The 27,093-nt window shown below is 48.8% G+C and overlaps 1 protein-coding gene across 1 annotated transcript in view; it reads right to left on the bottom strand.

The window, feature by feature from the left end:
• The window catches only part of LOC120917750 (adhesion G-protein coupled receptor G1-like), a 47,974-nt gene that overhangs the window by 2,117 nt on the left and 18,764 nt on the right, over nt 1-27,093 (bottom strand). The window contains exons 3-14 of the mRNA XM_040329243.1: nt 22,960-23,038; nt 21,587-21,701; nt 19,208-19,333; nt 18,923-19,039; nt 14,627-14,660; nt 13,285-13,385; nt 13,070-13,191; nt 10,479-10,744; nt 7,220-7,328; nt 5,103-5,371; nt 1,226-1,548; nt 131-1,077 (exon numbers count right to left, since the gene is read on the bottom strand). Of these exons, the coding sequence (XP_040185177.1) occupies nt 1,403-1,548; nt 5,103-5,371; nt 7,220-7,328; nt 10,479-10,744; nt 13,070-13,191; nt 13,285-13,385; nt 14,627-14,660; nt 18,923-19,039; nt 19,208-19,333; nt 21,587-21,701; nt 22,960-23,038 (1,484 nt within the window). The 3' untranslated portion in view covers nt 131-1,077; nt 1,226-1,402. The remainder of the gene's footprint in view (nt 1-130; nt 1,078-1,225; nt 1,549-5,102; nt 5,372-7,219; nt 7,329-10,478; nt 10,745-13,069; nt 13,192-13,284; nt 13,386-14,626; nt 14,661-18,922; nt 19,040-19,207; nt 19,334-21,586; nt 21,702-22,959; nt 23,039-27,093) is intronic.

Below are 27,093 nucleotides of genomic sequence, written 5' to 3'. Positions count from 1 at the left end.
TCAATCATAACCTACAACCATCCATAATACGCAATCATAATCCAACAACCACAACCCACAATCAACCATAATCCAACAGCCATAACCTACAACCAGCCATAATACGCAACCATAATCCAACAACCATAACCCACAATCAATCATAACCTACAACCATCCATAATACGCAATCATAATCCAACAACCACAACTAACCATAATCCAACAACCGTAATCCTACAACCAACCATAATACAACAACCAGTCATAATACAAATCCATAATTCCAACAATTATAATCTGCAACCATCCATAGTCCACAACCATAATCTGGTCATATGTGTCTCTGTTTCCCTCATGGGGACATTGGAATGTGGGGTGGGCAGAGTTTGGGGAGACAGTGAGCAGTCCCCCATCGTATGCAACAACCCTAAAACAAGCAATGTATACAGAAAGTGGTATGTTCCAGTGTGTGCTACATTGGAGTACCTGTGCATAAAAAAATATCCCTTCTCCAATCATTGTTACTATTCCATATAAGAGCCTCCAGGAAAACTTACAATCTAGATGTAGCCGATACCTGCCAGCAGCGTTCCCAATCTACTTGTAGTCCACACCTGCCAGCAGAGTTTACAACTTGCAAGCAGCAGATAGCCCTCAACACAGTTTACAATCTACATGTAGCCAATACCCGCCAGCAGAGCTTACAATGTACATGTAGCCAATACCCGCCAGAAGAGCTTACAATCTGCATGTAGCCAATTCCCGCCAGCAGAGCTTACAATGCACATGTAGAAAATAGCCGCCAGCAGAGCTTACAATCTACATGTAGCCAATACTCGCCAGCAGGGCTTACAATATACATGTAGCCAATACCCGCCAGCAGAGCTTACAATCTACATGTAGCCAATTCCCGCCAGCAGAGTTTACAATCTACATGTAGCCAATACCCGCCAGCAGAGCTTACAATCTAGATGTAGCCAATACCCGCCAGCAGAGCTTACAATCTACATGTAGCCAATACCTGTAAGCAGAGCTTACAACCTAGATGTAGTCAATACCTGCCAGCAGAGCTTACAATCTAGATGTAGTCAATACCTGCCAGCAGAGCTTACAACCTAGATGTAGTCAATACCTGCCAGAAGAGCTTACAATCTACATGTAGCCAATACCTGTCAGCAGAGCTTACAATCTACATGTAGCCAATACCTGCCAGCAGAGCTTACAATCTACATGTAGACAATACCTGCCAGCAGGTACCTGGGCTCTAAGGAATCCGGAGAGGAGTGAATTATACAGAACAGTCCATACAGACATCCATACTGCAAAGCTTATCGGGTCCATATAAGGGTCAAACACCCTGCGAAGTGCTGTGACTAAAGTGCTACAGACAAGCTGCTTTGCGGTGGCAATAAACGGGCGGTCAGGTCAGAAGTTTCTTGTGGTCGCTGTTGAGGGTCTGGTCGGCTCGTGGCGATGCCGGCGTGGCGCTGGTGGAGTCCGTAGAACGCAGGGAGTACTTGGCGTGAGGCTGAGACAGCACACAGTACCACAGGAAGATGAAGAGGCCTAGTGGGAGGAGATGGGAGATAATACAATTAGACCACCAACGTGCTCGGTTATAGCCGATAATAAAAAATGCTGATCCTGTCAGAAATCCAGAGTTGTCCACTGTTATTTCTAAGAGTTCCCCTAGTTCCTATCTTGGACTACAGAATGATCAGCTTTTAATATTGTATAGATCTACAGGTGGGGTGATGGACTAGTTTAGCAAAATGCAACTTGGAGGGCTGACGCCGCCCCGTACAGAAAATCGCTATGTGTTATCACCCACAACAGGACTTAAAATAGAACCCAGTCCTTAACAGAATGCAAGTAGGAAGGTATTTTATAGAAGAAGAGTAACACTATGGCTACTTAACTTCCTCTTCGGGGTGTGCATGAGCCTCCAACGTGAGCTCACCCCCCCTTCGCCCATAATCAGAGGGGGCCCCAACTTTCCCCATCTGCGGACTGTTTACACCCTCATACAATATTCTCACACAGCTCCACCACAAACCACAAGATGTTTGAACACCCAAAGTGACTTGTGAATGCAGAGTGTTATGTGGGTGCGTCCACACTGGGGTGCTAGGGAAGTGGAACACAGACAGTACAGCAGGAGGAGTGAGACTACAAGGTGGGCTGGAACAGAACCAGGAACTTTGAAATGAAAACCACACCATTGAGACCCCAGCACTAGGGATGAGCCGAACACCCCCCCCCCCCCCCGTTCGGTTCGCACCAGAACCTTCGAACGGATCGAACGTTCGCGCGAACATTTAGAACCCCATTGACGTCTATGGGACTCGAACGTTCGAATTCAAAAGTATCAAGCTCATTTTAAAGCCTAATATGCAAGTTATTGTTGTAAAACGTCTTTGAGAACCCGGGTCTTGCCCCAGGGAACATGTATCAATGGAAAAAAAAGTTTTAAAAAACGGTCGTTTTTTCAGGAGCAGTGATTTTAATGATGCTTAAAGCGGAGGTTCACCCGCACATGACCCTTTTTCCCCCTAGATGGATGCTCGTTTTGTCTAGGGGAATCGGCTAGTTGTTTTAAAATATGAGCCGTACTTACCGTTTACGAGATGCATCTTCTCCGCCGCTTCCGGGTATGGGCTGCGGGACTGGGCGTTCCTTCTTGATTGACAGTCTTCCGAGAGGCTTCCGACGGTCGCATCCATCGCGTCACGATTTTCCGAAAGAAGCCGAACGTCGGTGCGCAGGCGCAGTATAGAGCCGCACCGACGTTCGGCTTCTTTCGGCTACTAGTGACGCGATGGATGCGACCGTCGGAAGCCTCTCGGAAGACTGTCAATCAAGAAGGAACGCCCGCTCCCGAAGACCCATACCCGGAAGCGACGGAGAAGATGCATCTCGAAAACGGTAAGTACTGCTCATATTTTAAAACAACTAGCCGATTCCCCTAGACAAAACGAGCATCCATCTAAGGGGAAAAGGGAAAAAAATATATAATTGGGTGAACTCCCGCTTTAAAAAAAAAAAAAAAAAATTTTTTTAAAATTCCTTTAAATATTGTACATATATCAATGGAAAAAAAAGTTTAAAAAACTGTCGTTTTTTTCAGGACTCCTGAAAAAAACGACCGTTTTTAAAACTTTTTTTCCATTGATACATGTTCCCTCGGGCAAGACCCGGGTTCTCAAAGACGTTTTCACAGGCATACTATAAACACCCAGCAGGTACAATATTTAAAGGAATTTTTCATTTGTTTTATCTTTTTAAATTAAGCATCATTAAAATCACTGCTCCTGAATCTTTAGGTGCAAACTACAGAGCACACGGCCAGTACACACCAAGTAGCTTTAGGTGCAAATTACAGAGCACACGGCCAGTACACACCAAGTAGCTTTAGGTGCAAACTACAGACCACACAGCCAGTACACACCAAGTAGCTTTAGGTGCAAACTACAGAGCACGCGGCCAGTACCCAGTACACACCAAGTAGCTTTAGGTGCAAACTACAGAGCACGCGGCCAGTACCCAGTACACACCAAGTAGCTTTAGGTGCAAACTACAGAGGACACAGGCAATAAACCACGTAAGAATACTGCAGCTAGCACAATCACCTGCCTGCCAGTAAATTAGGAAGAACTGATCTAGCTAAACTATACAGTGTATAAATATATGTACAACACCTGGGATGTATATATATCCTCTACACACTAACATTAACTGACTAGCCTGCCTGCCTGCTCTATCTACCTGCAAAAAATGACACTCTCTCTGTCCTCTCTTAACCACCGCAACACACTACACAAGGCCGACCTGCAGGCAGCCTTTTATAGTGTGGGGCGTGTACTAAACCCCCTGAGCCATAATTGGCCAAAGCCACCCTGGCTTTGGCCAATTATGGCTCTCCGTTTTTTGCAAGCTGTGATTGGCCAAGCATGTGGGTTATAGTGCATGCTTGGCCAATCATCAGCCAGCGATGCCGCAGTGAATTATGGTCTGTGAAACGTAACTCGAATTTGGCGCGAACTACCCGTTTTGTTCGTATTTCGACAAACGATCGAACATACGATGTTCGAGTCGAACATGAGTTCGACTCGAATACGAAGCTCAACCCTACCCAGCACATGACATGGACAGACTCGTGTAACTAGAAAATCACTTTTGTGTGGACTTGACTTTTAACCAAATATGGTATTGCCTGGCGCACAGTCAGCCTCATTTATTAAAGTGAAGGAAGAACTGTCTGAGCTCCACAGCAATCAACCAACCATTTTCCAACTTGCATGGGAAGAACAAACTAAGGATCCTAATTGGGTGTTAGAAGAAACACAGGGTCGGATTCAGAAAAGATATACGCCGGCGTATCTCCTGATACGCCGTCATATCTCTGAGTCCGGCCGTCGTATCTATGCGACTGATTCAGAGAATCAGTTACGCATAGATTTCCCTAAGATCCGCCAGTTGTAAGTGACTTACACCGTCGGATCTTAGGTTGCAATTCCAGGCCGGCCACTAGGTGGCGCTTCCGTATCTTTTACGCGACGAATATGCAAACGAGGAGTTACGCCAATTCAGAAACGAACAACCGCCCGGCGCATTTTTTCCACGTCGTTTGCGTTCGGCTTTTTCCGGCGGAAATTTACCCCTGCTATATGAGGGGTATGTGCGGCGTATTCTATGTTAAGTATGGCCGTAGTTCCCGCGCCGAGTTTTGAAATTTTTACGTCGTTTGCGTAAGTCATTCGCGAATACGGCCGGACGTAATTTACGTTAACGTCGAAACCAATGACGTCCTTGCGACGTCATTTGGAGCAATGCACGCTGGGAAATTTTGCGGACGGCGCATGCGCAGTTCGTTCGCCGCGGGGACGCGCCTGATTTAAATTTTACACGCCCCCTAGCCGCGGAATTTGAATTCCACCGGGGGATTTACGATACGCCGCCGCAACTTTACAGGCAAGTGCTTTGTGAATAAAGCACTTGCCTCAAAAACTTGCGGCGGCGTAACGTAAATCAGATAGGTTACGCGGATCTAAAGATCTGCTGACCTATCTGAATCTGGCCCACAGACAGTATCTTCTTTGAGAGGAGAGTACGGCACTAACCTTGTAGGGCGTTGAGGATACTGAAGGCATATTGGACGGGCAGGTAAAAGACCCCAAAGGAGAAGAAGGCCAGACCCCAGGAAAAGCCTAGCATGCAGCTCAGCCCCAGCAGAGTGACGCAGCGACGAACTTCTTCCTGACGCGAGTGTGGAGACAGGCGGAGTGCGCGCCTCGTCATGGCAACAAACATACACAGGTTAAAGAGGAGAACGGCAGCAAAATATCCCAAATTCAGCACCTGGTGGATGATGGGCTCCGTCAGCCAACACCTGCCAAGAAAAAGAGTTGACGTGGAATCATTGGAAGGGGACATGGAGAACAAGGGAACATGGTAAATAAAGGGACACCAAGAATGAGGGGACATGGACAACAAGGGGATGTGGAGAACAAGGGGACATGAAGAGTAAGGGGACATGGCACATGAGGTGACACAGAGCATGAGGGGTTACGGAGCACAAGGGGACATGGAGCACGAAGAGATCAAGAGAATGAGGAACATGGAGAATGAGGGGACACGGAGAACAAGGGGATGTGGAGAACAAGGGGACATGAAGAGTAAGGGGACATGGCACATGAGGTGACACAGAGCATGAGGGGTCACGGAGCACAAGGGGACATGAAGCACGAAGAGATCAAGAGAATGAGGAACATGGAGAATGAGGAACATGGAGAATGAGGGGACACGGAGAACAAGACCATATGAAGAATGAGGGGACACGGAGAACAAGACCATATGAAGAATGAGGGGACACGGAGAACAAGACCATATAAAGAATGAGGGGACACGGAGAACAAGACCATATGAAGAATGAGGGGACACGGAGAACAAGACCATATAAAGAATGAGGGGACACGGAGAACAAGACCATATAAAGAATGAGGGGACACGGAGAACAAGACCATATGAAGAATGAGGGGACACGGAGAACAAGACCATATGAAGAATGAGGGGACACGGAGAACAAGACCATATGAAGAATGAGGGGACACGGAGAACAAGACCATATGAAGAATGAGGGGACACGGAGAACAAGACCATATGAAGAATGAGGGGACACGGAGAAAAAGACCATATGAAGAATGAGGGGACACGGAGAACAAGACCATATGAAGAATGAGGGGACTCTGAGAACAAGGAAATTGGGAGATGGAAGAACATGGAGAATGAGGAGAAAGAAAAATTAAGGGGACACGCAGAATAGGGAGCAAGGGGGCAATGAGAACAAGATCAAGAGCCATATTCTCAGTAGAGTTACGACGGAGTATCTCAGGAAACTCCGTCGTATCTCTCTTTTTTGACCCGCGTATCTATGCGAGTGATTCCTAGAATCATTTTCGCATAGATACGCTGAAGATCCGACATGTGTAAGTCACTTACACTGTCGGATCTTAAATGTAATTCGCCGCCGGCCACTAGGTGGCGTTTACGTTCAGGTCTCATTTGTTTATCCAAATGAGCCTGATACGCCGATTCCCGAACGAAATCGCGTCGCGTAACCGTCGCTTACGTCGTTTGCGTAAGTGTAAGGTTACCCCTGCTATATGAGGGGTAACCTTACGCCAGTCCCACGTATGCCATGTTAAGTATGGCGTCGGGTCCGCGTCCGTCTTTTCCCGTCGGGTACGTCGTTTTCCTAAGTCGTTCTTGAATACGACTTTACGTCAATGACGCACACGTCGGCGTCATTGACGTTTTCTGCCGAGAACTGGAGCATGCGCACTGGGCTATTTTAAGCCCGGCGCATGCGCAGTTCGATCGAAACGAGGGCGCGCTTAATTTAAATACAAGCCGCCCCCTTTGAAATACGCGGGGATACGCCGGGCCTTTTACACTACGCCTCCGCAAACTACGGAGCAAGTGCTTGAGGAATACGGCACTTGCTCCAGTAAGTTGCGGCGGCGTAGTGTAAATAGCTTACGCGAGGCCGCCGCAGATTATTGGAGAATCTGGCCCCAAGAGAATGAGGGAGATAAGGAGGAAGAGGAACATGAAGAATGAGGGTGATAGAGAATAAAGAGAATGGGGATAAACAAAGACTGGGAGGACACAGATGACGAGGGGACATGGAAAACAAGGGGACAAAAGAGAGATGGAAAAGTTGGTGTTCTGGACTTACATGGCGGCTGTGGAGTTTTGGGAGGACGGACGCTCCACATTGATGTATAATATCCCATAATTCTTTGGATCTACCAGCAGTACAGATGCAACCATCAGAACCGGGATGCCTGAAGAGAAAACATGATGACATTTCTCAATTATAATGCCCCGTATACACGATCGGTTTTCCCGTCGGAAAAAAAGGTGGATGGCCTTGCATACACACGGTCACACGGTGAACTTTTGACTGCTAAGAACGCGGTGACGTAAAAGACTACAACGAGCCGAGAAAATTAAGTTCTATGCTTCCGAGCATGCGTCGGAATTTAGCGCGTCGGGATTTGTACACACAATCGGAAATTCCGATCAGTTTTTTTTCCTGACGGGAAAATAGAGAACCTGCTCTCTATCTTTTTCCAGCAGTTTTTCCGTTGGAAAAAGTCTGATGGAGCATACACACGGTCGGGATTCCCGACCAAAAGCTCCCATCAGTCATCAAAACACATCTCATCCAACAGGAAAACCGATCGTGTGTATGGGGCATTACTGTTATCACTCTTCATATAGCATCAACATATTATGTAACGTTTCACCATCCAACATGAAAATATTTTCTGTTTATACGACGAGCCAAATCCAGGACAAGTTCAGCAACAGTTCATACTTTTACCAGTCATGTGTCGTCATTGATATCGGCCAAATCGTCCCCTCCGCTCCTCCCAGGACCTCCTGCTCTCTAGCTCCCTTATTACCTCCTCCCATGCTCACCTTCAGGACTTCGCTAGAGCCTCTCCCATCCTCTGGAACTCCCAGCCCCGGTATGTCTGATCAGCCCCTAACCTGTCCACCTTTAGGATATCCCTAAAAACTCATTTATTCAGGGAAGCCTATCCCACACCCACCTAACAACTGTCCCCGAGCCACCCCCATCAAATCATTCTCTGCAGCTATTGCCTTTTGTACCACCACCCCCTTCCTTTAGAATGTAAGCTCTATGGGCAGGGCTCTCCTGTACCTTTTATATTCAACTGTACTGTAATTGTGTTGTCCCCCCTATACATTGTAAAGTATTGTAGAGTCCAAGTACCGATACTTTTTTTCAAGTACTCGCCGATACCGATTACCGATACTTTTTTTTAATGTCATGTGACAGTATTTTTTTTTTTTTTTACAATTTTTTTTTTACAATTTTTTTGTGTGTTTTTTTGGGGGGGGGGGGGATTGTCAGTGTGTTTTTTTTATTTACATTTTCTTTTTATTTATTTAAAAAAATATATATTTATTTATTTTTTAATCAGCCCTGTTGGGGGTCTTTGGAGAGATATCAGGGGTCTTAACAGACCTCTGACATCACCCCTTTAAGACAGAGAAAGGGACTAAGGACACAGATTCCCCAGTCCCTTTTCTCTGCAGCCTCAGCTGAAATGAATGGACAGAAGCTCCTCTCCATTCATAGACTGAAGCATTGTAAACACAGGTTATGATGTTTCAGTCAGAGCACAGCACGGAACACGGGGGGAAAGAGCACAGCACGGAACACGGGGGGAAAGAGCACAGCACGGAACACGGGGGGAAAGAGCACAGTATGGAACACGGGGGGAAAGAGCACAGCACGGAACACGGGGGGGGGGAAAGAGCACAGCACGGAACACGGGGGGGAAAGAGCACAGCACGGAACACGGGGGGGGAAAGAGCACAGCACGGAACACGGGGGGGGAAAGAGCACAGCACGGAACACGGGGGGGAAAGAGCACAGCACGGAACACGGGGGGAAAGAGCACAGTACGGAACACGGGGGAAGGAGCACAGTACGGAACACGGGGGAAAGAGCACAGCACGGAACACGGGGGAAAGAGCACAGTACGGAACACGGGGGAAAGAGCACAGCACGGAACACGGGGGGAAAGAGCACAGCACGGAACACAGGGGGAAAGAGCACAGCACGGAACACGGGGGGAAAGAGCACAGTATGGAACACGGGGGAAAGAGCACAGTACGGAACACAGGGGGAAAGAGCACAGTACGGAACACGGGGGGAAAGAGCACAGTATGGAACACGGGGGGAAAGAGCACAATATGGAACACGGGGGAAAGAGCACAGCACGGAACACAGGGGGAAAGAGCACAGTACGGAACACGGGGGGAAAGAGCACAGTATGGAACACGGGGGGAAAGAGCACAATATGGAACACGGGGGAAAGAGCACAGCACGGAACACAGGGGGAAAGAGCACAGTACGGAACACGGGGGGAAAGAGCACAGTATGGAACACAGGGGGAAAGAGCACAGCACGGAACATGGGGGAAAGAGCACAGCACGGAACACGGGGGAAAGAGCACAGTATGGAACACGGGGGGAAAGAGCACAGTACGGAACATGGGGGAAAGAGCACAGCACGGAACACGGGGGAAAGAGCACAGTATGGAACACAGGGGGAAAGAGCACAGCACGAAACACAGGGGGAAAGAGCACAGTACGGAACACGGGGGGAAAGAGCACAGTATGGAACACGGGGGAAAGAGCACAGTACGGAACACGGGGGGAAAGAGCACAGCACGGAACATGGGGGAAAGAGCACAGCACGGAACACGGGGGGAAAGAGCACAGCACGGAACACGGGGGAAAGAGCACAGCACGGAACACAGGGGGAAAGAGCACAGTACGGAACACAGGGGAAAGAGCACAGTATGGAACACGGGGGAAAGAGCACAGTACGGAACACGGGGGAAAGAGCACAGCATGGAACACGGGGGATAGAGCACAGCACGGAACACAGGGAAAAGAGCACAGCACGGAACACGGGGGGAAAGAGCACAGCATGGAACACGGGGGATAGAGCACAGCACGGAACACGGGGAAAAGAGCACAGCACGGAACACGGGGGGAAAGAGCACAGTACGGAACACGGGGGGAAAGAGCACAGCACGGAACACGGGGGGAAAGAGCACAGCACGGAACACGGGGGGAAGAGCACAGTACGGGGGAAAGATAGCACAGGGGGAGAAGACTTGCAACTCCCCTGCCTGCCCAGGTATCGGCTGAGGCATCTGAGCATTTCCCCGAGTACAAGTACTCGGGGAAATGCTTGGTATCGGTCCCGATACTGATACTAGTATCGGTATCGGGACATCCCTAATAATAATAATTGTCACTAACTGTCATCACCACTGATCTCATCATTGTCACCATCTATAGCCACATCGAGAGTTTCACCCATAGGGAACCAAATTAGGAAAGCAGGAAAGTCATGTGAATTGTGCACACACAGGAGGACTCACCCCAGCCCAGGATAGTCAGTCTCCAGGTGGTGATGGCGGAGGACACGAAGACCTTTACCACCAGCCGGTAGAGATTGAAGCCCTCAATGGCCATCCAAGTGAAAAGGCAGAGAAGAGAGAAGTGCAGAGCAATGGCAGAAACTTGGCATACTACCACGTCTTCCAGGCCGCCCAACACTGCGCTTGTTATGAAAGTGACATCCAACAGCAACAGTGCCAGCAGAAGGTTCATATGGATCTGCAGTGTGGGGTTTGTCTGATTTTTCCTGGGGTGCAAAATGGACACACATGTATTTTATACAACACACAATGTATAGTATACAGCATACAACACAACACATGGTATAATATTCAATGCATAACACACAATGTATAATATACAATACATAACACTCAATCTATAATATACAACACAACACACAATGGCCCGGATTCACAGAGAGCGGGCGCACATTACGCCGCCGTAGCGCAAATAATATACGCTACGCCGACGCAGCGCAGAGAGGCAAGCACGGAATTCACAAAGCCAGTGCTCCCAAAACTGCACTGGGTTTCTAAGGCGTAAGCCGGCGTAGGTGGAAGTGGGCGTGAGCCATGCAAATGAGCCGTGACCCCATGCAAATGATGGGCCGAGCGTCAGACAGATACGTATAATGAACTGCGCATGCGCCAGGACGTGGACGCATCCCCGTGCGCATGCTCACAACCACGTCGGAAAAAACTGCCTAAGATACGCCGGATCACTGCGTACGCCCTAAACGTAATCTACGCCCAGTCATACACGTCCAACGTAAATTACGCTGGCTTGGGTTCCCTGGTGCAGCCCTTTGCATTGATTCTGCTGCGTTACACCTCCTTTATGGGGCATAACTTTACGCCGGACGTATAACTTACGCGCACTGCGTCGGGAGCACGTACGTTCGTGAATCGGCGTATTATCCTCATTTGCATATTTGAATGGCTGATCAATGTGAGCGTAAATATGTGCCCAGCGTAAATGTGTGCCCACCCTACGCCGGCGTAGGCAAGTTACGTCGGCGGGATGAAGCCTGTTTTTAGGCGCATCTCAGTTTGTGGGTCCGGCGCACAGATACGCCGGCGCATATTTGCACTTACGTGGCGTATTTTGAGATACGTCGGCGCAAGTGCCTTGTGAATCCGGGCCAATGTATTATATACAACAAACATAACATATAACACACTATGGCCCAGATTCTCGAAGGCGTTACGACGGCGCAACACCATTAGCGCCGTCGTAACTCCTCATCTGGCCCCGGGTATCTATGCGACTGATTCTTAGAATCAGTTGCGCATAGGTACCCATTAGATCTGACAAGCGTAAGGCTGTTACGCTGTCAGATCTTAAAAGTAATTTTTTTTCCCGCCGCTAGGTGTCGCATCGTCGCTTTTCCCCGTCGTCTATGCAAATGAGGTAAGTATGGCGATTCCCGAACATACGCGAGGTCGACGCAGCGAATTAACGTCGTTTGCGTAGCGTACCCGACACGTAAGGTTGCCCCTGCTATTAGCAGGGGCAACCAATGTTAACTATGGCCGTCGTTCCCGCGTCGAATTGAATCAAAATTACGTCGTTTGCGTAAGAAATCCGTGAATGGCGCTGGACGCCATTTACGTATACATCTAGGCAAATGACGTCGGGGCGACGTCATTTAGCGCAATGCACGTCGGGTAATTTACCCGACGGAGCATGCGCAGTACGCTCGGCGCGGGAGCGCGCCTAATTTAAATGGTGCCCGCCCCATTTGAATTGGGCGGGCTTGCGCCGAGCAATCTAACGATACACCGCCGCAAGTTTACAGGTAAGTGTTCTGAGAATCAGGATTTAAACCTGTAGACCTGCGGCGGTGTAACGTAGAGCTCATACATTACGCTGCCCAGGAGCAACGCTAATGTATGAGAATCTGGGCCTATGTATTGTATAATATACAACACAGTACAACACACAATGTATGATATAGAACATGCCATATAATACACATTGTATAATATACAACATGCACTGTATAATATGTGATTCTACATATAACACAAGATGGGTTAGTACATATGACATGGGGGAACATAAGTGTGTATATGATATTGGGAGGACATGGGTGGGGTGGTAAACAGTATATGACATGAGGGGGACACAGGTGGGGTGGTATATTTGACTTTGGTGGGCCACAAGTGGGTGGTATATTTGACTTTAGGGGACATGGGTGGGGTGGTATATTTGACTTTAGGGGACATGGGTGGGGTGGTATATTTGACTTTGAGGGACATGGGTGGGGTAGTATATTTGACTTTAGGGGACATGGGTGGGGTAGTATATTTGACTTTAGGGGACATGGGTGGGGTAGTATATTTGACTTTGAGGGACATGGGTGGGGTAGTATATTTGACTTTGAGGGACATGGGTGGGGTAGTATATTTGACTTTAGGGGACATGGGTGGGGTAGTATATTTGACTTTAGGGGACATGGGTGGGGTAGTATATTTGACATTAGGGGACACACGTAGGGTGGTATTTATGACATTGGGGGGGTCACAGATTCAGTGTATGACATGAGGGGACATGTGTGGAATGGTACCTGGAACAGCAGATCCATGCGACAGTAAAGACACAAGACAGGGCAGAGATGGCACATCCGGCGAAGGTGATGGCCGTCAGTGACACAAGATGGACCTCCGATATCACCTGGCTGGAGACTTGCTGTCAACAGAAGGAGGATTATATAATAATACATATATGATAGTACACATATTCCTACATCTGACTCCACTCTGTGGTGTGTCATCTACTCACCATTAGCACTGCAAAGTAAGTGAGGTGGTTACAGTGACACTCAGTCTGACGCTCAGTGGCCACCGTCCTGCACCCAGCTGTGCTCCAATCCTCCCCTAACTCTGTGGAAGACACAAAACAGACCCCCATGTATCATATAGCTCAGTGACCTAAACACACAGGAACTCTACACCCAAGCTGGCCCCTGATTGGCACTGAACCCGGAGTTCATCTCACAGATAGTTTTAATACTAAACATTACTTAAGGGGGCACTCTGGGCACACTGTGACCCAATGCTGGTCCCTCCAGAAACAGAAGAAACCCCAAGATTCAGCCACGTTATGGGATATCCCTTTAAGTTAGGGTTTGACAAATTTGCTTGGAATCTAGGAGCCAGCTAAAAAAGTTAGGAGCCAGAAAACGCGCCCCGTCCCGACGAGCTCGCGCGCAGAAGCGAACACATACGTGAGCAGCGCCCGCATATGTAAACTGTGTTCAAACCACACATGTGAGGTATCACCGCGATTGGTAGAGCGAGAGCAATAATTCTAGCCCTAGACCTCCTCTGTAACTCAAAACATGCAACCTGTAGATTTTTTTAAACGTCGCCTATGAAGATTTTAAAGGGTAAAAGTTTGTCGGCATTCCACGAGCGGACGCAATTTTGAAGCGTGACATGTTGGGTATGAATTTACTCGGCGTAACATTATCTTTCATAATATAAAAAAAAATGGGGATAACTTTACTGTTGTCTTATTTTTTAATAAAAAAAAGTGTAATTTTTTCCCAAAAAAGTGCGCTTGTAAGACCGCTGCGCAAATACGGCATGACAGAAAGTATTGCAACGATCGCCATTTTATTCTCTAGGGTGTTAGGATAAAAAATATATATAATGTTTGGGGGTTCTAATTAGAGGGAAGAAGATGGCAGTGAAAATAGTGAAAAATGACATTAGAATTGCTGTTTAACTTGTAATGCTTAACTTGTAATACCAACGGCCACCACCAGATGGCGCCAGCTTACACATCTGGTGGTAATAACTTGTAATACCAACGGCTCACCAACAGATGGCGCCAGCTCACCAAAAAAAAAAAAAGTTTTTTTTTTTGCCCCCCTTCCAAGCCAAGTCGCCAGGACCCTATTTCTAGTCGCCATGGCGACCTGGCGCCCGGGATTTGTCGAGCCCTGCTTTAAGTGCATATTACATAGTACATTGAGCAATAATCGGGCCACTCCACGTCTTCACCATGTGCTTCCCGCCCGGGCCCCTGACCAGTACACAGAATTCTTCTGTCCAGGGAATATATGATATGGACAGAACACATAGAGGGGGAATTATGAAAAACACAAAACACCACTTACCATCCCAGAACACGCACAGCGGAGACTTCAGGTCCTGGAGGAACACAAGAAGAAGGTCACCATTCCTGTCATGATTAAATGAGTTATACGGGGGCAGGGGGGGTAATATTTCTTTGGGGTGGGGGGTATTATATTTGTAATAATTCCTTTCCTTATTTCTCCATTTCTGAGTTCCTGTGCAGATTTTGTGGCCGGATAGAAATCTCCGGCGGGCATGAGCTGTGCCCCCGGATCACCTCTGTGGTGATACATGGAGAGGAAGTTACTTCTATGGTGGCAGAACAGGAAATCCATTACTTCTATAAAACACTGACCTGCCACTTGTCTGATGGGAGACTGGCACATGTACTGGCACATGACACCCTCCCTGTGTGCCTGAAACGTATGCCTCGTACACACGATCTCGGTTTCCGACAAGAAAACAGCATTTTTTTTTCAGCAGGAAAATGTCTGAAACTTGTGTTGCATACACACGGTCACACTAATCTTGGACGAAATTCAAACCGTCAAGAACGCGGTGACATACAACACATACGACGAGCCGAGATCAATGAAGTTCAATAGGCAGTTCGGCTCTTCTCAGGGGCGGCTCTTTAACCCCTTCCCGACCGCCGCATGTATATATACACGTCGGCAGAATGGCACGTACAGGCAAATGGGCGTACATGTACGTCCCTGCCTTCTAGCGGGTGGGGGGTCCGATCGGGACCCCCCCCCAATAAATGCGGCGGTCAGATTCCCGCGGGGAGCGATCCGGGACGACGGCGTGGCTATTCATTTATAGCCGCTCCGTCTCGATCGCTCCCCGGAGCTGAAGAACGGGGAGAGCCGTATGTAAACACGGCTTCCCCGTGCTTCACTGTGGCGCTGCATCGATCGAGTGATCCCTTATATAGGGAGACTCGATCGATGACGTCATTCCTACAGCCACACCCCCCTACAGTTGTAAACACACACTAGGTGAACCCTAACTCCTACAGCGCCCCCTGTGGTTAACTCCCAAACTGCAACTGTCATTTTCACAATAAACAATGCAATTTAAATGCATTTTTTGCTGTGAAAATGACAATGGTCCCAAAAATGTGTCAAAATTGTCCGAAGTGTCCGCCATAATGTCGCAGTCACGAAAAAAATCGCTGATCGCCGCCATTAGTAGTAAAAAAAAAAAAATTTTATAAAAATGCAATAAAACTATCCCCTATTTTGTAAACGCTATAAATTTTGCGCAAACCAATCGATAAACGCTTATTGCGATTTTTTTTACCAAAAATAGGTAGAAGAATACGTATCGGCCTAAACTGAGGAAAAAAAAAATTGTATATATGTTTTTGGGGGATATTTATTATAGCAAAAAGTAAAAAATATTGCATTTTTTTCAAAATCGTCGCTCTATTTTTGTTTATAGCGCAAAAAATAAAAACCGCAGAGGTGATCAAATACCACCAAAAGAAAGCTCTATTTGTGGAGAAAAAAGGATGCCAATTTTGTTTGGGAGCCACGTCGCACGACTGCGCAATTGTCTGTTAAAGCGACGCAGTGGCGAATTGTAAAAACCCCTTGGGTCATGTAGCAGCATATTGGTCCGGTCCTTAAGTGGTTAATTAGGCAGTTGCCTAAGGCCTCGCGGTAGCCTAACTTACTCAATGCATTACCCCAGTTTTGAGGGACAGGGGACCTTAACGTTGCTGTGCTCAGGCAGCGTTAAGAGCCCTGACTCAGGGGCAGGGTCGCCAGCATCCCTAACAACCAGTGAATATCGATGACACCACCCCTTGTGATGTCAATGACCCAGCATGCCCTCAATCAATGACGTCACAAGGGGGCGGGTTCACCAGGTGACATCACTGGGTGGCCCCCGCCCCTTGGTTATTAAAGAGCAGGATCTAAGGGGCTTCCAGATTCCAGGAAGCCCCCTGCCAGAAGACCCCCACAACCACCGGCCAGGGTTGTGGGGAAGAGGCTCTTGTCCTTGAATTATTTTATCCATCATAAATAGGAGTGGGGCCCCATGTCAAGTTTTGCCTTAGGCCTCACAAAGCCTAGAGCCGCCTCTGGCTCTTCTGCTTGATCCTGAGCATGAACGTTTTTTTTCCCGCGTTGTAATTGCATACAGACGATCGCGATTCCCGATAGGAATTTTTCCTGTCACGAAAATTGAGATCCTGCTCTTAATCTTTTCACAGAAAAAGTGCAATGGAGCATACACACGGTCAAAATTTGCGACAAAACGCTAACATCGCACTTTTCTCTTCGGGAATCGCGTGTACGAGGCAATAGTAGTGTCTCTACTTGTCTGTGCTGATACAGGGCTATTCTTATAAACCATTCAACAGGTTCTCTGCTGTACTATCTACCTGTGCAGATTGTATGGCAGAAATTCCCCTCCACATTTCAGTTTCATTCTCAGTCACATCTTTTCTGAATGTCACCAGTCCCCAGGGACCCTAGAGGAAGCAAGGCTACCAAAAGCTACAGGCGCTGCAACTCTGGCCACAAAAACCAGCAACATTTTCCATGAGACAAACACTCAGGGTGACAACAGCAACCACCAGCAACTACAGATCCAAACTAAGGCCCAAATTCACAAAGGAGATACGACGGCGTATCTCCAGATACGCCGTCGTATCTCTGAGTGTGAGGCGTCGTATCTTGGCGCCTGATTCAAAGAATCTGATACGCCAGAATTTGTATAAGATACGACCAGCGCAAGTTTCCTACGCCGTCGTATCTTAACTGCATATCTACGCTGGCCGCTATGGGCGTGTACGCTGATTTACGCCTAGAAATATGTAAATCAGCTAATCACGAACGTACGCCCGGCCGTCGCAGTATAGATACGCCATTTACGTAAGGCTTTTTCCGGCGTAAAGTTACCCCTGCTCTATGAGGCGTAGATGAGGCGTACCAATGTTAGGTATGGACGTCGGAACAGCGTCGAATTTTTCACGTTTTACGTCGTTTGCGTAAGTTGTTCGCGAATAGGGCTGGGCGTCATTTACGTTCACGTCGAAAGCATTGGCTTCTTGCGGGTTAATTTGGAGCATGCGCACTGGGATACTTTCACGGACGGCGCATGCGCCGTTCGTAAAAAGCGTCATTTACGTGGGGTCACAATAAATTTACATAACACACGCCCACATCTTCCACATTTGAATTAGGCGGGCTTACGCCGGCCTATTTACGCTACGCCGCCGCAACTTTGGTTTGTGAATACTGCACTTGCCTGTCAAAGTTGCGGAGGCGTAACGTAAATAGGATACGTTACGCCCGCACAAATATGCGCTCTTCTACGTGAATCCGGGCCTAAGACTCTACACAAGGGAGAGGAGACACGTGGCACAGGTGATACAATACAGAGAGGGGATCCCTGGCACAAGTGAGAAAGGATATAGAGGCAGCGCCGTCTTTATGTTGATTGGACCCTGGGCAAAAAAATTCTTGGGGCCCCCCCATACAATTTTGCTCTCCACCTGCTCTGAGACATACAATAAATATCAGCTAGACTTAAAATCAGTTAACTGTATCAGTGATTGGGACTGGTTGCCAGAGGTTACAGAATATCATTACCACTTACTGACTGGTTGCTAGAGGTTACAGCACACATTACGGCTTACAAATTAGTTGCTAGAGGTTACAGCAATTGATTTTATCTTGTTGCTTGGTTGCTAGAGATTACTGTACAGTAATACTGCTCACTGATTAGTTGCTAGAGGTTACAGCACATCATCTCTTCACTGCAGAGGGGCATGATATACATATGAATGCTGCCTTTATTTACATATGAATGCAGCCAGCCTTGGCTGTTTACATATGAATGTTCCAGTTATTTACATATGCATGCTCTGATTATTTACATATGAATGTTCCAAATATTTACATATGAATGCTCCAGTTATTTACATATGAATGCTCCAGTTATTTACATATGAATGATCCAGATTATTTACATATGAATGCTCCAGTTATTTACATGTAAACACAGGGTCTGCAGGTGATCACCTGTACACAACAATAGGACAGAGCTGGGCAGCATTAGTTGCAGCACTTCACACCGAGATATCAGGACACAGCACTAAAACTTCAAGGGACAGGGGAATTTTAACTGGGATAGTTGGCAAGTATGAGGCAGCTGATTTGGGCCCCACAACAATGACAGGGCCCAGGGCAGCTTCCCCTTTTGCCCTGCCTTAAAGACTGCCCTGAATAGAGGGGATACCTGGCACAAGTGATACAAGATAACATCACAAAATATATAATGACATCTCTGATGGAGTAAAAGTGAACTATAATCCTTACCTTTATGAGTTCATGTAGAAAGGTAATTACGATATCTTCCGATAGGTTAGAGACCACTGTGTCCTGCAGGGTGACTCCGAGAACCTGATCTCCTAGGATGGAGATATTTCTGTCATTCTGTGTGGATAGGAAAGTTTTCATTATTGTCTGATACAGCTGACATCAATTCCCATTATAGGATATGTAATTGGACAGAAGACTTGTATTATGTATGACCAGATAGAAGGACTATATCACAGGATGTTGTGCGATAGCACAGAAATAACACCATGGTGGATGATTCACCTGGAAGATGTTGTGTCCCTGGATATGGACAACATGGAGCCTCTTGGCGGTCCCATCTGGCAACTTCTCCAGTAGCTGGTCAGGAAGAGTCAAAGAGACCCCTAGACTGTCCGGAATGGTCTTTAGCTGAAGAAAGAAGAATTTCTTAGTACATCAGGGAAGAAAAAGGCAATATGAAGGAAACAGGGGCAGTATGAAGGGGATATAAGTGGTATGGAAGCGATGGGGGCAGTATGGAGGAGATGGGGCCATATGGAGGAGATGGGGCACTATAAGGAGATGTGAGACATATGGAGCAAATGTGGGCAATATGGAGGACACATGGACTGTATGGAGGAGGTGGAGCAGTATGGAGGCGACTGGGCATTATAAAAGAGATGGGAGCAGTATGAAGCAAGTGGGCAGTATGGAGGAGACGAGGGTAGTGTAGAGGAGATGGAGCAGTATGGAGGAGATGGGGGCAGTATAGGGAAAAGGTGGGCAGTATGCAAGAGATGAGGGCTGTATGGAGGAGGTGGGACAGTATGGAGGAGATATAAGTGATATGGAAGCGATGGGGTCAGTATGGATGAGATGGGGCCATATGGAGCAGATGGGGCACTATAAGGAGATTTGTGAGACATATGAAGCAAGTGGGCAATATGGGGGAGACATGGACGGTATGGAGGAGGTGGGGCAGTATGGAGGAGCAGTATGTTGGAGATGTAGGATGTATGGAGGAGGTGGGGCAGTATGGAGGAGAGGAGGCAGTATGGAGGGGCAGTATGTTGGAGATGTAGGATGTATGGAAGAGGTGGGGCAGTATGGAGGAGATTAAGGCAGTATGTTGGAGATGTAGGTTGTATGGAGAAGGTGGGGCAGTATGGAAGCGATAGAGGCAGTATGCTGGACATGAAGGACATATGGAGGAGGTGGGGCAGTATGGAGGCGAGGAGGCAGCATGGAGGGATGGAGGGCAAGTATGTTGGAGATGTATGTTGTATGGAGAAGGTGGGGCAGTATGGAGGAGACTAAGGCAGTATGGGGGGGGGGGGGGGGCAGAATGGTAGAGATGTAGGTTGTATGGAGAAGGTGGGGCAGTATGGAAGAGATAGAGACAGTATGGAGGAGAGGAGGCAGTATGGAGGGGCAGTAAGTTGGAGATGTAGGATGTATGGAGGAGGTGGGGCAGTACGGAGGGGGCAATATGCTGGAGACGTAGGTTGTATGGAGGAGGTGGGGCAGTATGGAGGGGGCAATATGCTGGAGACGTAGGTTGTATGGAGGAGGTGGGGCAGTACGGAGGGGGCAATATGCTGGAGACGTAGGTTGTATGGAGGAGGTGGGGCAGTATGGAGGGGGCAATATGCTGGAGACGTAGGTTGTATGGAGGAGGTGGGGCAGTATGGAGGGGGCAATATGCTGGAGACGTAGGTTGTATAGAGGAGGTGGGGCAGTATGGAGGGGGCAATATGCTGGAGACGTAGGTTGTATGGAGGAGGTGGGGCAGTATGGAAGAGATAGAGACAGTATGGAGGAAATGGAGTGCAACAAACAGAAAGGTAACACCGCTCCAGGTGAAAGTAATTCCTTCTTTGATTATCAGGTGCTGGTCCAGTCCGTGGTCTGGCTAAGTAATCCAATAGTGAAGAATACAAGGAAAATGCTTTATTGATTAAAATCATCCAACATCAAAAAGTATTCTCACGGCAGCATCATGACACACATGGAGGGAGCATGGTTGATGCGTTTCACAAATTTCTTCGCTTAGTCATAAGCAAAGGAATTTGTGAAACGCGTCAACCATGCTCTCCTCCATGTGTGTCATGATGCTGCCGTGAGAATACTTTCTGATGTTGGATGATTTTACACAATAAAGTGTATTCTGGAGTGCAGTCATTCACTTATCTATTGGAGGAAATGGAGGCAGTGTAGTGGAGAGGGGGTAGTTTGCAGGAGATAGAGGCCGTATGGAGGAAGTATGCTAGAGATGGAGGCAGTATGAAGGAGGTGGGGCAGTATGAAGGATAAGGAGGACGTATGGAGGTGGTGGGGCAGTATGAAGGAGATAGAGGCAGTGTAGAGGAGATGGAGGCCGTATGGAGGAAGTACAGTATGCTAGAGATGGCTGCAGTATGAAGGAGGTGGGGCAGTATGAAGGATAGGGAGGACGTATGAAGGAGGTGGGGCAGTATGAAGGATAAGGAGGACGTATGGAGGTGGTGGGGCAGTATGAAGGATAGGGAGGACGTATGGAGGTGGTGGGGCAGTATAGAGTAGATGGGGGCAACTAGAGGAAGGGCAATACCATAAGGACTGAGATTTCGGACTGGTCATCATTGTTCTGCAGAATTTGGGGTCATTTGTTGTCACTCTGTCACCCTCAGCGTTTATACTCACCACATCACTGGAGTCCAGGTTATACACCCCTGCCCGCAGTGCCCCTGTCCCGAAGTTGTGACTCTCCCCATCAATCTGAACTTCGGACAGAGCTGTATCAATCCACTTTCGCAGCCTGAAACAAGAAAGGTGTTGGTTTCATGACATTAAAGGATAACACAAACGTGAACTGTGCTAGTAAAGGCCTGAAAAAACAGAACTGCTATCAGTGAATAATGACCATGAGTCTACTGGATACCATTTTGTAGGATGAGAGAGCACATTTGGGGGGCACAGGATGAGAGAGCACACACGGGTGGGGGGGCACAGAATGAGAGTGCACATGGAGGGGGTACAGGATGAGAGTGCACATGCGGGGCACAGGATGAGAGAGCACACAGGGGTGGGGGGGCACAGAATGAGAGTGCACATGGAGGGGGTACAGGATGAGAGTGCACATGCGGGGCACAGGATGAGAGAGCACACAGGGGTGGGGGGGCACAGATTGAGAGTGCACACGAAGGGGGGGCATAGGAAAAGAGTGCACACTGGGGAGGCACAGTACAGGATAGGTGCGTATACAGTGTGGAGGGGGGGGGGTGCGGGCGCACACTAGGGAGGAACAGGATGAGAGAGCACACTGGGGGGCGGGGCACAGCACAGGATGAGAGCACACAATGAGGGGGGGCACAGGATGAGAGCGCACAATAGGGGTAGGGGGCACAGCACAGGTTGAGAGCGCACACTAGGGGGGCACAGCACAGGATGAGAGCGCACACTGGGAGGGGGCACAGGATGAGAGAGCACAGGATGAGAGAGCACACTGGGCGGGGGCGCACAGGATGAGAGCGCACACTGGGGGGGGCACAGGATGAGAGCGCACACTGGGGGGGGCACAGGATGAGAGCGCACATTGGGGGGGCACAGGATGAGAGTGCGCACTGGGGGGGGGCACAGGATGAGAGTGCGCACTGGGGGGGGCACAGGATGAGAGTGCACACTAGGGGGCACAGGATGAGAGCGCACACTGGGGGAGGCACAGGATAAGAGAACACACTGGGGGAGGCACAGAATGAGAGCGCACACTGATGAGAGAGCAAACTGGGGGGGGGGCACAGGATGAGAGTGCACACTGGGGGGGGCACAGGATGAGAGCGCACACTGGGGGGCACAGGATGAGAGTGCACACTGGGGGGGCACAGGATGAGAGTGCACACTGGGAGGGGGCACAGGATGAGAGAGCACATTGGGGGGGGGGGGGCACAGGATGAGAGCGTACACTGGGGAGGGGGGGATAGGATGGGAGAGCACACTGGGGGGGTTCCTCGTATCTCGAGAAAAAAAGAATGTTGGTTTGGTTACAATTCTAGTGCTAACAATAACAGAACACTCACAGTCGTCTGTCCCCATTGAATCTTGTCCTCTCCAGATAGCTGCTGACCTGAGACATGTCGTGCTCCAACAGCTTTGCATCTACGAGAAAAGCAGAAGACGGTCACATTACAGGAGTTGAGGATGTCACCTGGACAGGAAGTGAGGAGAAATCTTCCCAGCGGAGACACAGGAAACAACCAAAACCTGACAGAAGTTCCAACTATCCCCTGTTCCACCCATAATATGATAGTCCCGGCTGGAGTCAGCTTTTATCATGTCCATATATTGTACCAGGAAGGCGGGGGGGGGGGGTCTGACCTTAGCATTCTTCCTGAACTCTTCTTGCAGATCAGAAATCTAGGTGGTGGAGGATTCTCCTCTGAATCCAGAACATTGGGAGACTCATCAACAACTTCTATATCAGTTTTATATATAGTTTTAAATAGAATGTCTTCCACAAGGATCTAAACGCTTATTCTGTCTCTACTGTGGTCATGTGACCGCTCAAAGCCAATGTAGTAAAACCTGACACTGTGATGTCATGTGATCGCTCAGTGTAGTGAACGCTGGCAGTGTGATGTCATGTGATCGCTCAGCGTAGTGAACGCTGGCAGTGTGATGTCATGTGATCTCTCAGCGTAGTGAACGCTGGCAGTGTAATGTCATGTGATCTCTGTAGTGAAGGCTGGCAGTGTGATGTCATGTGATCTCTGTAGTGAAGGCTGGCAGTGTGATGTCATGTGATCTCTGCAGTGAACGCTGGCAGTGTGATGTCATGTGATCTCTCAGCGTAGTGAACACTGGCAGTGTGATGTCATGTGATCTCTGTAGTGAAGGCTGGCAGTGTGAGGTCATGTGATCTCTGTAGTGAAGGCTGGCAGTGTGAGGTCATGTGATCTCTGCAGTGAACGCTGGCAGTGTGATGTCATGTGATCTCTGTAGTGAACGCTGGCAGTGTGATGTCATGTGATCTCTGTAGTGAAAGCTGGCAGTGTGATGTCATGTGATCTCTGTAGTGAAAGCTGGCAGTGTGATGTCATGTGATCTCTGTAGTGAAAGCTGGCAATGTGATGTCATGTGATCTCTGTAGTGAACGCTGGCAGTGTGATGTCATGTGATCTCTGTAGTGAACGCTGGCAGTGTGATGTCATGTGATCTCTCAGCGTAGGGAACGCTGGCAGTGTGATGTCATGTGATCTCTCAGCGTAGGGAACGCTGGCAGTGTGATGTCATGTGATGTCTCAGCGTAGTGAACGCTGGCAGTGTGAGGTCATGTGATCTCTCAGCGTAGTGAACGCTGGCAGTGTGATGTCTCAGTGTAGTGAAAGCTGACATTGGGATGACATTAGAAGAAGAACAGGCGGCGTGTTCCTGCCAGTAAATGACAATGGACGGCGTGTGAGTCTCTGGCTGGGATTGTAGATTCTATTTTGAGTTTGATGACAAACAAAGCCGTCATTAATGAATCCACAGAGAAGGCGGCAGAGCTGCCAATGTGTCACGCGCTCCCCCCCCCCGGGATTTACGCCGCTCACCGTGCCAAACGCCCCGCGGCCCTTCCTCGCATTCTTTCCTCACACAATGTCCTGGTACATGGAAGGATGTGGGAGGGCCACAGGAATTCCATCTTCAGGTGCTGGACTTCTCCCCGTGTAACCCTTAGAGCTGGCGTACAGCGGGACCCACATTACCCCCGGGGTCCCCACTTTACCCGGGACCCCACATTATCCCTGGGGCCCCACATTATGCCCGAGTCCCCATATCACCCCTGGATCCAGGTGCACTGCCAATGAGACAGTTAACAGATGGCACATGTGAGAATTGGGACTTTCTGTGGGAACGCGGCTTTATCTGACAGACGCACATTGACTCGGTGTGTTGGCAGGAAGCGGGCGCACAAGAGCTGCCAGTACTGCGACATTTCTTCCAGGGGAGGGGGAAGCAGCTGTAATAGTTTGTGGTCAGTGTGAATCTCCGTATCGTACATTCAGAACATACGAGAGGCTGGAGCCATGCTAGCTATCCCACGAGAGAGCGAACACCAAGGCAACTTGCTTTTACACGCAATGGGCCGGATTCACAAAGGGTTACGCCGGCGTATCAGTAGATACGCCGACGTAACTCGCAATCTAAGCCCGTCGCATGTTTAAGTGTATGCTCAAACTGAGGGCTTAGCCTGCGCTGTCGTATCTTAGGGTGCAATATTTCCGCTGGCCGCTAGGTGGCGCTTCCATTGAGTTTGGCATAAAATATGCAAATTAGTAGATACGCCGATTCACGAACGTACGTTTGCCCGTCGCAGTAAAGATACGCCGTTTCCGTAAGAGGTATGCCGGCGTAAAGATAAAGCTGCCCCCTAGGTGGCGTACAAAGGCGGCTCTAGGCTTTATGAGGCCTTAGGCAAAACTGGACATGGGGGCCCCACTCACGCCCATGATGGGAAAAATAATTCAAGGACAAGAGCCTCTTCCCCACAACCCTGGCCAGTGGTTGTGAAGGGCTGTGGGCAGGGGGGCTTATCGGAATCTGGAATCCCCCTTTAACAAGGCGGCCCCCAGATCCTGCTCTTTACTAACTAAGGGGCGGGGGCCCCCCAGTGATGTCACCTGGTGAACCCGCCCCTTGTGACGACATTGACTGAAGGCATGCTGGGTCATTGAAGTCACAAGGGGTGGTGTCGCCGATAGTCACTAGCGACCGCCTAATTTGCCTAATTAAAGAGCCGCCTCTGGTGGCGTATCCTATGTTAAGCATGGCCGTCATTCCCGCGTCAAAATTTTGAAATTTTACGTCGTTTGCGTAAGTCGCCCGTGAATGGGGCTGGACGCCATTTACGTCCACGTCAAAACCAATGACGTCCTTGTGACGTCATTTAGAGCAATGCACGCCGGGATTTTTTAGGGACGGCGCATGCGCAGTTCGTTCGGCGCGGGGACGCGCTTCATTTAAATGAAACACACCCCCTACCCGCCAAATTTGAATTCCGCCGGGTGATTTACGCTACGCCGCCGCAACTTTACAGGCAAGTGCTTTGTGAATAAAGCACTTGCCTGAAAAACTTGCAGGGGCGTAACGTAAATCAAATACGTTACGCACCGCCCAAAAATACGCCCATCTACGTGAATCTGGCCCCTTGTGTCTGATTGAAACGTTGGAATGTTGGAATTTATCCGATAGGGGCGGAGTCTCTGCTGAGGCGAGTTCTGTAATAAACGTAGAAAGGAGACCACTGTGCCCCCTGCTGGCTGGATAGAATATTACAACGTTGTAAGGTAGACATGTCAGAAAACCCAAATCTCAAGTTCACATTGGCATCTTTCTATAAATGAATATGGTATTTTTGAAACAGAAGAGTAGTGGGACTTGAAATATGCCAAATGAGAACAAAGTCAGAATAAAAATCGATATCAATTTCATTACACATAAAACATTGTCATAAACACAATGGGGTAGATTCAGGTAGGGGCGCGCACTGGTACGGAGGCGCAGCGTACCGTTTTTACGCTACGCCTCCGTAAATTACTGGAGCTACGCTTCATTCACAATGCATTTGCTCCGTAATTTGCGGCGGCGTTTCGTAAAAGGGGCCGGCGTAAGCGCGCGTAATTTAAATGATCCCGTAGGGGGCGTGGATCATTTAAATTAGGCGCGTTCCCGCGCCGAACGTACTGCGCATGCTCCGTCGGGAAATTTTCCCGACGTGCATTGCGGTAAATGACGTCGCAAGGACGTCATTTGCTTCGACGTGAACGTAAATGGCGTCCAGCGCCATTCACGATCCACTTACGCAAACGACATAAAATTCGAAAATCGCGTCGCGGGAACGACGTCTATACTTACCATTGGCTGCGCCTCCTAATAGCAGGAGCAGCCTTACGACGAAAGCGACGAAAGCGACGAACGCAAACAACGTAAAACACGACCGCCGGGCGCGCGTACGTTTGTGAATCGGCGTGAGTATTGCATACTCTACGCTGACAACTACGGGAACGCCACCTAGCGGCCAGCGTAAGAATGCAGCCTACGATACGACGGCATAAGAGCCTTATGTCAGTCATATCTTAGGCTGCAGTCGGCGTATCGAGCTTTCTGAATCAGGAGAAGTCGATACGCCGGCGCAACTAAGCAATTACGCTGCGTATCTATGGATACGC

The sequence above is a fragment of the Rana temporaria genome, chromosome 11 (assembly GCF_905171775.1).
Source record: "Rana temporaria chromosome 11, aRanTem1.1, whole genome shotgun sequence".
Lineage (NCBI taxonomy): Eukaryota > Metazoa > Chordata > Amphibia > Anura > Ranidae > Rana > Rana temporaria.
This window is presented reverse-complemented; position numbering and strand designations above follow the sequence as displayed.